At 42.9% G+C, this 16104-nt stretch overlaps 1 protein-coding gene across 4 annotated transcripts in view; it reads right to left on the bottom strand.

Annotated features, from left to right (window-relative positions):
- The window catches only part of ndst2a (N-deacetylase/N-sulfotransferase (heparan glucosaminyl) 2a), an 86193-nt gene that overhangs the window by 16845 nt on the left and 53244 nt on the right, over nt 1–16104 (bottom strand). For all 4 annotated transcript variants that reach the window (XM_079687218.1, XM_079687219.1, XM_079687220.1 and 1 more), the window contains one exon: nt 13039–13209. In XM_079687218.1, the coding sequence (XP_079543344.1) occupies nt 13039–13209 (171 nt within the window). The remainder of the gene's footprint in view (nt 1–13038; nt 13210–16104) is intronic.

A 16104-nucleotide genomic window follows, 5' to 3' on the forward strand; every position in this document is an offset into this window, starting at 1 on the left:
CGAATTACCCATTTGCTTTCGGGGAGCCCTATTTTTCAGAGCACATCTTGCTACTAAATATGTCACACACACGCTCTGTTGACTGGCGCAGCAGCGCGGATGCGATCAATTGCTATAAAAACACTCTTCTACTAATACAGACGGTGTCACTATGCCGGCGGATGTGGCCGTTGTTGAAGCCTCTTCAGGCTCCGCATCGGCAGGACTCTCCCTCGGTGTGGAGCTGTCAAGCTCGACCCTAACGCCACTTACAGCCGGCCAACTAAAAGTTGTTTTACGTTCACGTTGTCATTTTTAGACTCCTTCGCTTCTTTGCTTGTGAATCCAAAAGCTGTGACGCTTGGCTGTTTTTGTTTTGCCATATTTTTTATTACAAAGCCAGAGTTAAAAAAATATCAATATGAACATTTCAAATACCGCGCTGGCATCACCGCCATAACCATAGCAACGTAAGTAAGAATGCAGCGCCGCCACCTACAGATGGCAACACCCAGACATATTCACAAATATAAAACAAATATTCAGAAACTGTAATGAACAATAACTATTATTTATTTCAAGAACTGTTATTTACAGAAACTCAACATTTCTAACCTGTGTGACACAAATATGCACGATTGTTTTGGGCTCCCCCTATTTATCTCAAAGTCAGCCTTCAGGGGAGCTCCCTCCCTCTTCGGGGGAGCCAAGCTCCCCCTAGCTCCCCCCCATTTCGAACAGTGTCTGTGGATTAATGACCAGCGATTAGGTGCGGTGCATTTATCATAGGTGATCAGAGCTAACTGCCTGCCGTCAGATTTCATTTAAAAAACAGATCTGATTTTAAGACTATTTCTGCGCTCATAAAGAATGATAAGAATAAGAATAATGCGTATTGAACTGGTTTAATTAATTAGTGAGTTTATTTAACACTAGAACCACCAATCGGGTCAATTTGTGTGATGTGTGCAATGTAACTTTTTTTCAATAAAATATTAAAGTCTCCCAGTCCGTGACTTTTCCTGAAAGTGTGTTATGTAGCACCCTATGTTTTTTTTAAAATTGCATTTTAATGCCGGGTTTAGGTAGGCCTATACAAAAACCTCTGGCGGTTCTAGTGTTAAGGTAATTAGGTACAGGAGAAGCCCTTTTTTTTTATCAGTAACGAATTTAGCAGTTGAACATAAAAGTCAACTAACTGAGGGTCACTTGCAATGACAGTGTTGTGTCTAATTGTAAGCTTGTCACTCAGAGTAACCTACAATTAATTTAGCTGCTGGATAAGAAAGATCAAGGGGGGAGGGGGGAGAGAGCTGTGGTTGATGGGCCATTAGTTGTGTAAATACACAGCTGAGAGCTGCCGTCTCATTCAGACTGTTTAAAAAACGGTAACAACGGACTATTTTTCTTAGCGGATACATGTCAATTTAAATCAATACATACAACTATTTTTTAAATCCATAAAAGTATTTCAATTAATACTGGGAGTCATGTCGTTACTTTGTTGAGAATGTGGCCGTGTAATAAGCGGGATAATTTGCAGCGACTTGTTCCTTATGGGGAAAATAGTACCCGTCATGCAGATCAGGATCCCTCCGCTACGCTTTGGGATCCTGATCTGCCGACGAGGCTCCATTAAAATATAAATATTTTTAGTGAATTACTGAGTTTAGGCACGTTAATAACGTTTTAATGAAGTTGAATACAGTATATTCATATGTGTAAGTGATTTCATGTTAATTTGGCGAACATAAACATAAATTATCGTGGTGAAGATGATGATTAAATTAGGATTAAAAATCGAGAGCCGGGCTGCATTTCCTCCTGTTCGTTTTTTTCGACTAAACAACATTATTTTGTTGAATAACAACATGGTGATGTTTTGTAAATGATTACATGTCTCTTATTTAGCACAGAGTATGATATCCGTGACATATGGATCTTAACAAAGTTCCGCTGTACATCCAGCGTACTGTATCTGACTTTATTTCACATCAGCTCCAGTGTGGAACTCCACTGCACCCCCTGGTGGATCAATGATCCATTGCAGCTGGCTTCATTATAATTACATTTATCTATCACGGGGGCGGTCTCAAGTCAAACTGGAGGTTTTCCCTTGAGCGAGGGCAGATCACGTACCAATCACGGCCCTCGCGTTTCAAACTGTCTGAAATGAATCGCTACATCTGTACAAACTACTCGCATATATTTTTTCCGATATTCACGAAACGCTGTATACACATTGCTATTATAATTGCACACATATTTCAAATTGCTTTTCATTAGCCACGCCCCCCAGAAAGTCGGCCATTTGGAAAAATTTGCGTTTTTCAGCCATTTTAGGGAAATTTTTGCAAACTCCTCCTAGGGGTATGATCGGAAAAATTCCAATCCAGGACAAATTCAACCCCTATCCAATATGATGCTAAATTGCGAAGGAATAATTGATCGTTCAAACGATGAGTTCGTAAGCGAACGGAGAATGTTCAATTTTTGACGATTTACATGTCACAAATTACTAGGGCTGCCCCCCGATTAGTCGACCAAAGGTTAGTCGGCCAAAGAGTCTTTGGTCGGTCAAGATTGAATTGGTCGTTGGTCACCGAAAAAAAAAAAAAAAACGGGAAACAGGAGGTGACAGTGAGTCACTTGTTTTCACGTCAGATAAGCTGATAGTTTTAACCATGTCAGGCGTAAAATCAAGAGCTTGGGAGCATTTCGAAAAAGTAACAGATAACCCGAAGAAGGTGATATGCAAACTTTGCAAGCAAATATTCTCCTATCATTCATCAACTACAAACATGACTTATCAACTGAAACATGTAAGTACCGTTCAAGCCATTAAAAGATGGACGCTCTGCGGCTCTAGCCTTAATAAAAAGCCTGTTAGATAAATGTATTGTCATATTATGGGCTATTAGGCTTATTGTAAACATAAATGAATGTGCATTTCTCTAAATAGGCTCATCCACTATACGTTGATAGGGCCACCGCATCTACCTCAACTTCATCTTCGCAGCCGCCATTGAAACTCTCACAGACAACACTCGTTTTGAAGCCCCCTCTTTCCGAGAAAAGGAAGAGAGACATCACCGACAAAATTGCAGATTTTGTGGCACTGGACATGAGACCTGTAAACATTGAACCGGGTTACACTGTACCCAAACGTGACACCGTAATGCACGCCATTAAAAACAAATATAACACGACCAAACAGGTACTTTTGGAGAAACTTAAAGCCTGCACAGCAGTCAGCTTCACTACTGACACATGGACCTCCAACCAAATGGATGGTTACATGACTGTGACGGCACACTTTATTTCCCAAAAATGGCAATTACATTCATTCGTGTTGGAGACTAAAGTGCTGGAGGTGAGCCACACAGCTGCCAACATAGCAGAGCGACTCAGCGAAGTGATGGAGGAGTTTGGGATTCCGCCAGAAAAGAGGGTCGCTGTGGTACACGACAATGCCGCTAATATGGTGTTGTGCGCTAAACAGCTATCTCAAAACCCGTGCTGGGGTAATGTCCAGGGGATTCGTTGTGCGGGGCATACCTTGCAGTTGTGCATAAACGCGGCTGTTAAATTAGATCCCATCTGCCGAGTGATTGCTGCTGCTAGACGCCTTGTGGGACACTTCAAAAAAAGTGCCAAGGCAACAGCAGCTCTCACTTTGAAACAGAAGCAACAGAATGTGGCTGAACACAAACTGATACAAGATGTGTCCACACGATGGAACTCCACTTATTCAATGCTGGAGCGTCTTCTGGAACAGAGATGTCCGGTTACAGCTGTGCTTTCAGAACCCGGGACCACCCACCAGTCTGACCGAGATCTGGATCTCAGAACTGCCCAATGGAGGACAGCGGAGGACATTGTCTCCGTGCTGAGGCCCATGACCACCCTCACCGAGCTGCTCTCACAAGATATAAACGCATCTCTGTCTGCTACGCTGCCGATGCTCGTCAACATGAAGAGGCGCCACTTGTTGAGTCGTGATGATGACAGCACGACCGTGAAGGCAGTTAAGAAAAAAATCACAGAGGAAATCGACAAAAGGTGGGAGCTCACAGGGAGTCTGGAGGGCAGCATATATATTCAAGCTGCAGTCCTTGACCCACGGTTCAAGAGCTCGTCATTCCTCGGTGCAGAGAAACGGGACGATGCATACACAACGGTGTGGGATCTGGCTGAAAGTTTATCTCCAGCAGAAGAAGCTACTGCTCAGAGAGAGGACAGCAGCGGCGCAGAGGAAAGTGAGCCCACACCAAAGAGGCAAAGGGAAAAGCAGCAGGACATATCAATGCTGATGGCCTTTGATGAAGATCAACAGACGGAAGAAGAGAAAAATGAAATGAAGACATACTTGGAGGACCGAACCAAGGTTGACAAGGGACCACTGATTTGGTGGAAAATGAATGAGGAACGCTATCCCAAGCTTGCCAGAGCAGCTAAGCGCATCCACTCCATCCCTTCCACATCCACGCCATCGGAGCGCATATTTTCCAAAGAGGGCTTCATTGTGAGCAAGACACGGAGCTCACTTCTCCCGGACAACACAGACAAACTCTTGTTCTTGTCTCATAATATGAGAAGACTAAGATCGGAGGGAAACCCTGAAAGTCAGGTATAGGCCTAGCCTAATATAACACCATAGTTTTGTAGTTTATAGTTTTCGTTCTTCGTTTGTTCAACTGAAGTGTTTAAGTTAATGTTTTGCGGTATATTTATAATTTTTGTTTGCATTCCGACCTCAGGAAAAAACTGAAAGTTTTATTTTCATGTTGAGAATACTTCTCTGTAGGCCTGTTTACTTTTGCACTGATATTTAAATATTTAAGTTGGCTTGAGCCTATATTTATTTATTCGTTTTACATGTTTAAAAGAAACGAAAAATATAGTTTAAATTTAGTTTTTTAACAGAAGACTGTTTTTTGTTTGCTTTATAAAGTTATTGTGTTGGTTTTAAAAGTTCATAAGTTGTGTGATGTTTTTATATGGTGTGTTGTGTTGAAATAAATTAACAAAATGTTAAGACAGTCTCCTTGTTGATTTTTCCAACACATTCAGAATCATAATTTAATTACTTGCCGGTTGCGCGAAAAAGGCGTTTTGTCTCTGCGTGCGCTTTCATTCGCGCCACTGGTCGACCAGTGGCCTTACCTGACGACCAGTGGTCGACCAGGAAAATCTTTGGTCGGGGGCAGGCAGCCCTACAAATTACTACAAACTACTCGCATATATTTTTTCCGATATTCACGAAACGCTGTATACACATTGCTATTATAATTGCACACATATTTCAAATTGCTTTCATTAGCCACGCCCCCCAGAAAGTCGGCCATTTGGAAAAATGTGCGTTTTTCAGCCAGACAAATTCAACCCCTATCCAATATGATGCTAAATTGCGAAGAAAATAGTTGCTAGCTCAAACGGGGAGCTCGTAAGCTAACGGAGAATGTACAATTTTTAACAATTTATATGTCAGATAACCTACTGACACCTGCCTGCAACACACACACACACACACACACACACACACACACACACACACACACACACACACACACACACACACACACACACACACACACACACACACACACACACACACACACACACACACACACACACACACACACACACACACACACACACACACACACACACACACACACACACACACACACACACACACACACACACACACACACACACACACACACACACACACACACACACACACACACACACACACACACACACACACACATTATTGAGCGATATATATCATACACACTGTTCTGTTTCTGCACTGACCTCAGCAGCTGTTCTCAATGTAAACATTGTGCTACAATGAAAGCAGTTGTATTAAAAAAAGAAATAGCCTAACATCCAGGGGAGATGTAATTAGTGAGTAAACAAACGGTAAAGGACAGAAAGTCTGATGCACATTTTATCATCTCAAATAACTTATAATCACAACGGGAACAGTTTGCAGAGCTGTGCTTCGTTGACATAAGTCCAGTCATGCGTCACGCCCAGGGCTCGACATTAAGGACTGCCCGATGGCCCGGGGCCATCTAGTATTTAGCTCGGGCAATGAAGCCTTACCTGCTGGTGGCCCGATCGGGCAATCTATTATGCCAGTATCATGCAGCTCGCGGATCCAGTAATGAGTAACCCGACAGTAAAACTAAACATATCTATAACTAGTTACGGTAGTTTGAGAGGTAATTAAAATAGCTACGTGTGATATTCTAACCTGAAGTGTGTGTTTTGTCCGCTCACCGCTGCATGTGATCATGCAGCGCTGCGTGTCGACTCGTCAGCAGCAGCTGATCTCTCTGTCCCGTCAGATTAGACTTCACTCGCGTTTATGTCCATACCGATCAGATCCAGCTAGTTCTAGCTAATGATATGGCTACCTGCTTATTAAAAGACACCTAAACAATAAGTGTCGCTATGCAACTGGGTGAGGCCACAAAGTATAGCGCAGCATTATCCATTTGTTTACATGCCCACCGGAACCCCGAGGCATTAGCAACAGATCAACGCACAATCAACCCATACAGGACATCTGTTTGTCCACATTAAGTGTTAGACATTAGAATTGACTATTCTTGTCTGTCACATAAGTGGCGCAACTGAAGCAGTATTGCGCAAAAGGGAAATTATTTGGACCAAAGAGATTTAGATTTGCCGGCTAACGGGGTTATGGCTAGAAAGGATCCGTCTTGTGTAAATATGACGTCACGTTCTCGTTGTAACTCTCGTTGGAGCGGCTCGGAAACACACCTACAGCAGTAACATGCAACATACACATTAATGCAGCAGTAATATTAATAGAGAAACATCAGACATAATAGTAAAACACTGAAAGGGAACATTGTATTGCACCAGGAGCTATCTTGGGACTTTTACTGCGACAACGTTGACTTGCCTGTGAATAAAAAATAAACCATAGTGTTGGTGATCCACAGTGTTGTCATTCTTCTTTGAACAGCAAGACCGCTAACACCCTATTTCAACATTCACACTCCCTGTCATTGACATAATTAATTGATGGTTTAGCTTCTCACCATGATTTGCTGTGGCCCAATGATCTTAACGATCGTAACTGAAAGGCTGCCTGCCAAACGTAAACATTCAGCCACGCGACTTGCAAACTATCGCGAGAGTTTTACACTAGACGGATCCTTTCTAGCCATAACCGGCTAACGGGAACTCTGACGTCGCCATTTTGTGTGCTTCGCGGATGCGCTCGGCTCCTCTCGACTGCCGCTCGGGTCTGCTCGGTCAGCTTCCGGATGAGGAGGCATTCGTTCGACCAACTTACAGTAGATAACATTACAAACATTTTTAACAGGGGCCATAATAGTGTAAATAATGTTTGTTTTGGCAGTTACAACTGAATGTAATGTGTTCTACTTTTTTACATCTGGGAAGGCATTTGCCTTCATCAGATGGAAAGTGTCTTGACCAACAACTTAAGTATTTCTTATAGCTATGCAGGGCATGCAAGCGAGCAAACACAAACAAGAACAAACAAACAAGTGAAATAAAGAATAAAATTGAAAGTGTACAATATAATATTGTGGTGGTTCATCTTATAATTCAGTCTAGAGAATGCACCAGACAGCATCTACAGTAAGACCTGCACAAATCTTTTATTTTCTAGGGGGAGGCCCCCCAAACCCTTCGTGCCATTTCGTCCGCGCAAATGTTTCAGGGCAATCTCTATTGGGATCAGGGCCATCTGTAAATTAGCTTAGATGGCCCACAGGGCCATCTCCCAAAATCCTTAATGTCATGCACTGGTCACGCCTCTTTTAAACATCACTGTTGGCTGAAATCGACTCCGGAGGATACATCCCTCGGTTATAGCTCCTCCAGAGAGACTCCTCTCTCCACTACATCGTTGTACCCTCGGTTATAGCTCCTCCAGAGAGACTCCTCTCTCCTCTAAATCAGTGTATCCTCGGTTACGGTACCTCCAGACAGCCTCCTCGAATATCGATCCTCGACGAGCCTGTAGAGAAATTTGCTTTCCTTCGAGACGGCGCGACAACATCCGTTTCCGGGTCGATGCCGGAGGACCTGGGACGCGAAAATTAGAGAAATGACAAACGACTCATTTCCGAGGACTCGCGCTTGACGCCGGGACGACCGGCTGCCCTCCCCGACAGGCGCACGGACGCGAGGGCCCGCTCATCACTGCGCGCACAAGTGCGACCGCAGTTTTAATTATTATTATTAGGGCCCGAGCACGGAGCGCTAGGACCCAACGGCGTCCTAGCACGAAGTGCGAGGAACCTATTGTTATTGGTTGTATTATTATTATCGTGCTGAAGTTTCCTGTTTTTGAGGTCTTTAGGATGCTTAAAAAATTGTATAATTTTGCACGGACGCCAGGACCGGTAACAATTGCAACATTCTGGAGTCAATGGGTTAAAATATTCCAACGTGCTCAATAGCTCCACCTATCAAAATCCCATTTCGGAATAAATTTACAAAGCCGCACCGTAACTCCGAATGACCTGACATTTTGCACACATATCCGGGTGGACCTGCTCTACAAATAATCTTCTTGGAACCCTAAGCTCCGCCTACATTTTTTTCTTCTAAATTAGCATAATATTCTAAACAGTTAAATATTCACTTAAATTTCAATTTTCAGTTTTTCAACACCAAACTTCGTATACAGCATCGGTGAAGGGTCAGACACATTACCGTAAAAAATGAGCATGTTAGGACGATAAATATTGCCGCCGTCAATCAAAACGTTCTTGCAAAAAGGCGGGGCTTAGAAATAAATACTCATAACTCATCAACAATGTATCCAAACATCACAGATTTTGGTAGATAGGTTCAAACTGTCTTGGGGAATAGGCACACCAAAGCATTTTCATTTTGGACCATAGGGGGTGCCAAAAACACCACCAATTTATAACTCAAGAGTGGATGGACTAATATTTAAAAAAAAAAATTACACACTCTCTGGGTGCCTACGAACTCAGATTTAAAGTGTCGCAACAAATTCAATTTTTTTTAAATTGCGATAGCATAAAATGAGCTTCGGACGCCAGACTTGGGACACACGTCAGGGTTCACCCCCTTTCGAGAATGTAAAAAAAACAACGTAATTTTTCAAAAAAAACTGCTCACTAGCACCCCCTATTGTGTGGTAGTTACATATCGTTTCTCAGAACTTTACGAATCTTGGCACAGACATTCCTCATGAAATTGCGGACATATTTGTATATAGATTCCATTAGCCCCGCCCCCTAGGAAGTCGGCCATTTTGAAAAAATTGCGTTTTCCATGCATTTTAAGCACATTCTTGCAAACTCCTACTAGAGGAATGATCGGAAAAATTCCAATCCAGGACACGTTCAGGCCCTATCCAATATCATGCTAAATTGAGAAGAACATTTTTGAAAGCTCAATCGTGGAGGTCGTTAGCGAACGGAGAATGTTCCATTTTTGACGATTTACATGTCGCAAATTACTCCAAACTACTCGGATATAGTTATTCCGATATTCACGAAACACTGTATACACATTGCTCTTATGATTGCGGACATATTTCAAATTGGCTTTTATTAGCCTCGCCCCCCAGAAAGTTGGCCATTTTAAACATGTGCGTTTTTCAGCCATTTCCAGCACATTCTTGCGAACTCCTCCTAGGGGAATGATCGGAAAAAATCCAATGCAGGACAAGTTCAGCCCCTATCCAATATGATACTTAATTGCAGAGCACATTTTTGAAAAATCACTTGTGGAGCTCGTAAGTTAACAGCGAATACACAATTTTTGACGATTTACATGTCGCAAATTGCTCCAAACTGCTCGCATTTAGTTTTTCCGATATCCACGAAACGCTGTATAGACATTACCATTATGATTGCACACATATTTCAAATTTCCTTCCATAAGCCCTGCCCCCCAGGAAGTCGGTCTTTTGAAAAATGTGCGTTTTTCATGCATTTTAAGCACATTCTTGCGAACTCCTCCTAGGGGGTCAGTAACCCGCGGCCCATGGGCCGCATGCGGCCCTTTAAGCCCTCTGCTCTGGCTGTCTTGAGCTTAGACAAAAATAAGAAGGAAATAAAATAAAAGTATTTGTAGGATAATTTATATTTTGTTGCACGGTTGAAAATGTTTCGTATCTTGTATTTTGAGGTGATACCGTGACACATAACTAAAAAACAAAACGGTTTTAATTAGGTCAACTAAAATATGCGTCACATCCTGCTACGGTCCCGCGCGAGCGCCTTTTCTTGGAGGCACTCGCGCGGGGACCCCCGGCTCGATGAGCAAACTATGGATAAATCAAAGAAAAGTACCGGAGGAACACAGGATTTAATTCTGTGTGGACAGAGTTATATGCTTTCACAGCAAACGATGCTGGTTTAACGGTATGTTTGATATGTAGAGAGAAGTTGTCAACGGTGCTGCAGCCTTTACGTATCGAGGAACAACACGGGAGAGGAAGACAGCTGACGATCTTCAGTCATAATTCAATGGGGTATGTAATTTATTTCAGAAAACACTTTTTGTTATATTCCATGGAATGCTCTTAACGTCCCGATAGCAATGAATATATTAAATGCTTTGACTATAAATACATACAAAAATTCATCTCTGGAAGCCGTAGCGCTGTAAAAAGCACGACCAATCATTTTAGCCGACCCGGCTAAAATAACTGGATGGCCTACCTGCCTGTCAGCCTTCCATCTCTGTTCCATCTGTGCACACATTTATCTCGTGGCCTCATTGATGATGCGCGTTCATGTGTGTTGGAGGAGGGACTCTGTAAGAAAGTCTGAAGGAAGAGGTCTATTTTTTCCGGTTGTGTATTTTCAAATTCTAGCGCACTCGAGCTGGTTTCTCCATTCTTACCTACCCTACATTTAACTCTTTTTAGGGTGCAGCTATATGTTTTATTTATTTCAAAGTGGGCCCATTTTAATAATATTTGTTTTTCCTTCAAATGTGCAGAGGACTCCCCAAGTGCTGTGTTTAATTTATTTTAAAGTAGGCCTGTGTATTATTTGTAATTCTCCTTATAGGAGTTCTTTGTTTCTTATTAGACGTTAACAGTTGTATATAATGTAATAAATAGCCTAATAAATGCAAAAAAAACTGTAGTTTTGTCTGATATAACAATAAATACAACTTTATTAGCTATCAAGCTATGAAATATGTTTTTGCGGCTCCAGACAAAAAAAATTGGGGGAAAAAGGAGCAAAATGGCACTTTTGGTCAAAAAGGTTGCAGACCACTGTCCTAGGGGAATGATTGGAAAAATTCCAATCTAGGGCAACTTAAGCGCATATCCAATGTGATACTACATTGCGAATAAATAGTCGATCGTTTGAACATGGAGCTCGTAAGCTAATGGAGAATGTACCATTTTTGACCATACTACCTTAAGCTACTGAGACCCGCCTGTCTGCACCACCCACACACACACACCCACACACACACACACACACACACACACACACACACACACACACACACACACACACACACACACACACACACACACACACACACACACACACACACACACACACACACACACACACACACACACACACACACACACACACACACACACACACACACACACACACACACACACACACACACACACACACACACACACACACACACACACACAGTGTACTGTCTCTTTAGGGCCAGATAGCATTGCATTTTACTTTGTGTTTGGGATTTAGTGTTGATCACAGTTTGAACCGGTTTGTGAACAGAGTGTCAGGAACAGCTGAGAGAGGGGACTCTTGTTCATCTCTTGATGCTGCAGGGCTTTGTGGTGGTAGGAGTGGGGGTCACTTTCTTTGAGATGTAGCCAATATTTAATTGATCGTGAAAAATATTCACAGTTGTAAGTGGTATGTTTTTAGCTTTTTGCTCGGTCCCGCACTCATTTTGTTGTTTGTCTCATGTTTGTCTCTTTAATCTTCATTTGAGTTTTCCCGGCACTTGACTGATTTTGATCTGTCAATCAAGTAAACTCCTGAATTAAGTGGCAGGGAGGCCAAGGGAGGAGGGATCAATTTGATCAATGTCTATTTTAACGGAGCTGGATTTTTTTTTTCTGAATGACTCGCGATCTACCAGCATTGCCCCTGCGGTTGACGTACTGGGCACCTCTGGGCTAGGCAGATGGACTGGGGTACGTTGTAATGTGATTTTACATGTTATAAGGAGAGTAGCGAGTGACAACATTTATAGTTTTAATTTGTACGTCACCAGGTGTAGGACTCAAAAGGACTCGGGTTAATGGAGAGGGGAGACTCGTCACGACCAGCTCATTACTAGGATCCGGGTTAATGATCCGGATGAATCAGGACTCACCCATCTCTAATTCCGGTGTGAACGCGATCTGTACTTAGTTCATGCGAACTAAAGAGTTTACGCAATGTTTTATAAATCTGGAGATTTTAGTGTGTTAGCACTTCCTTTGTTCCTACGTACGCCATCTTTATGTAGTGCTTGTGAACTTTATTGTAACTACATGAAACCATGTTTTGCCAGGCAGATTTTACTTGTGTTAAAAGGCCTTTAATTGTAGCTGTGTTTCCATTCACATATTTCTATGTGCATTTGAAAGTGTCTCATTCGATAAGCTGTATTGAGAAAAATACATTTATAATGCCTTCTTAAGGAGGTTTTTGCCTTAAGGAAAATACCTGCAGAATAAGTGTGTTGTTAACATTTTAATCTTGACGTCTGATCAGCTGTATCTGTTATTCCTTATTGTTAGCATTACAAATGGAAAGTGCTAGCTAACGTCAAGGAGGAACTAAAACGTTTTTTTCTCGTAGATGGTTATATGTTTCTGGTTCAACCTCTACTTGTTCTTCTATGTTTACTGAAGGATCAAACCATGCAAGCCTATAGCTCCAACTCCTGACCACAGAGGAGGGAAACTGACCTCTGAAGATATTTTTGAGACGTTTCCAAAGTTGCTTTAAACCTCACTTGACAATTTAATGAACCGTACTGATGTGTGTGTGTTACCTGTGTGGGCTGGTAGTGTTGCAGCCAGCGCTCCAGGTGAGGAGCGTAGGCTCCGGGGTGAAGGCAGCGTCTCTGAAGGGCCAGAAGGTCTCTGGGGGGCAAGGGGCCGCCCGTCACTACTGCATGGAAAGTGTTGTTGAGGGCTGCAGGGTCCTGGTGGGCCCTCTGGTGCTGTGCTCGTACACACACACACACACACACACACACACACACACACACACACACACACACACACACACACACACACACACACACACACACACACACACACACACACACACACACACACACACACACACACACACACACACACACACACACACACACACACACACACACACACACACACACACACACACACACACACACACACACACACACACACAGTTTGTCAGGACTTTTTCCTCATACCAGTTCAAACACTGACTTATGGGGACCCACCTTTCCCTTTGCCGTAGAGAGACAGCAGAGTGCTTGAACTTATCATAAAAAATTCAGCTACATTTCTGGCTATTTAGAATTCAGTTTTGGTAAAAGAGTGTAGAGATCTGTAGATGACACAATGAGGACCCTGCACAGTGAGGACCCTGCACAGTGGGACACACAGTGTGTGTCAGGACCCTGCACAGTGGGACACACAGTGAGTGTCAGGACCCTGCACAGTGGCACACACTGTCGAGACGAAAGTCATGTAATAATGTATGTGTTTTCGTTTAGAGTATTATTATTATTATTATTATTATTATTATTATTATTATTATTATTATTATTATTATTATTGTAGTATTGTTCAATACCAAGAGAGGGTATTCATTTTTATTTTGAACCAAGGCTACCTTTCATAAGTGAGCTGTATTGAAAAAATATGAATGCCGCTTCCGGTAAACACGGGAACAAAAGTGGCGTAGTTTGTGATGGCTGGTCTCTTGTTCTCAAAGCCACGGAGGGAGAACCATGCGACAGTGTGTGTGAGGCTCCGGAGACGCTGTTGGTATGTTTCTCTGGTGTAATTGTGTTTATGTACTTGATCTGTTGCCTCACTTTGCGAGAGTGCTATTGCGCAATCGTCTGCTTTTACGCAGCGCGGTCTGCCTGTGCTCCGTTGTTTGCTGTGTAATATAGAGCCTGTGTTCCGTTTGTTTGCTCTGTAATTTAGACAGCGCAGGTGTTCAGATGAGGTTTTCTTTGGTGCTTTTTTCCAGTTTAGAGATAAACACTGATTAATTCATTTAAGTTAATGATGTGGTTTTAAAATAACAATTTATCCTTTTTATTAGAACATGGTTTGTGTTATTATTGAGAATGCAGTGAGGCCTGCAAAATGTTTGTAATTTGTGTAGCATGTGAGCTAACATTTGTTTGTCCTTTTGTGTTTTGAAGGTTTTCAACCTGATTAAATTATTGGAGCTGTCTTAAATAAAGAAAGACAAAAAGAACAACATTTGAGTTGTCCAAGCGTCCTCTGTTGCCCTCCAGCCTCTCAAGTCAGGCTAAATCACTGATACAGGCCAAAACCCTGAAGGACTTGACAGTTGAAAACCACGCGGAGCAGCCTGGGCCAGAGGATAAAAGGCTTCAGACGCCCAGAGAAAGCTGTTGACGCAGTGACAGTTGAAAACCACGCGGAGCAGCCTGGGCCAGAGGATAAAAGGCTTCAGACGCCCAGAGAAAGCTGTTGACGGAGAGAAGGGAAACTGTGGATTTCCATTAGCTCAAAATGGCGGAAGACATCCTGGGGAAGACGGTTAAAGAGCTCAAGAAAGCAAGAACAAGTGCAAAAAGCAACTTCACCAGGCAGGCCAACCACCTCAACAGAGAAGCAAGCAGCATGGTCGAGGCAGAGCTAAGGGAGGAATTCACCAAGCTGAAAGAAGGATTAAAAAAGGTTCTTGAAGCAAATTATGACTGCATGGCTGGGTTGCAGGCAGACGCTCAAAGGAAAGAAGGAGGAGAAGGAAAAAAAGAAGAAGAAGAAGCTCTTGCAAAGCGGGAAGAGGCCGATGGTGAAAGGACTGCAGATGAGGCTGAAGCCAGAATGGAAGAGGTGAGAGGCATTATTCAAGATAACCTGTGGTCCAGATATGGCCGATATGAGCTCATCACTGCAATTGAGGAAGCAGAAGAAGCCAGTGAACAAGCTGGGAATGTGCCTGTGGAAGGAACCAACCTGGAAGGCTACGGGGCGCTCCTGACCATTCTAGAGAGGCGGATGAAGGAGGCCACCAGAGTGATGGCAGCTTGGGAGTGCTGGATACCCATGATGGCGAAATCAGATATACTGTAGCTGGCAGAGTCAAGGACCTCAAGGCAATAAGAAATAGACTTGAGATGAGGCAAGTTGAATTTATCAACTTACGCAGGATTGCAGCAGAGGAACTGGAGGCAGAAGCGCCAAGTAGAAGGGGAGGACTGCCATCACCAGCAATACCAGTCGTGAGGATTAAGCCCACAAGTCTTCACATCTTCTATGGCTGCAGAAGAGAATACCACCGTTGGAGGAAAGACTGGGAAAGCCTGCAAAGACAGGGGGAGCCATTTGGATCTTCTGAAGCTAAGAAAATTCATCTTCTAGACAGTGTGGATAACAAGATTTCAAAGGAACTAAGACTCTCAACCTACAACACTGCTGAAGACATGCTCAGGATAATGGACAACAGATATGGAAATAAGTCAACTATTGCCATAGAAATCTTAGAAGAACTGGAGAGAATCCCTTATGTGAAAGGAAACCAGCAAAAAAAGGTGACTGAGCTGATACAGCATGTGGAAAAAGCCCTTGCAGACCTCACAGAACTGGGAAACTCAGGCGCCATGAAGAACCCACTCATAATCAAATCCATAGAGTGCAAGTTACCTGACTTTGTGAAGAGAGATTGGCTGGTCTTCATGGTGGATTCAAACAATAATGTCACACCAGACAACCACTTCGACATGCTCCTTAGATTTCTAAAAAAGCAGGAAGAGATTCTGGAGAGGCTGGAACAGCTAAGGATCAGTGATAAAACTGACAAACAAGACCATCCAGACAGGAGGTATGAGAAGAAATATGCTTCCACAAGATCTGCA

The sequence above is a fragment of the Notothenia rossii genome (assembly GCF_949606895.1).
Source record: "Notothenia rossii genome assembly, chromosome: 6".
NCBI lineage: Eukaryota > Metazoa > Chordata > Actinopteri > Perciformes > Nototheniidae > Notothenia > Notothenia rossii.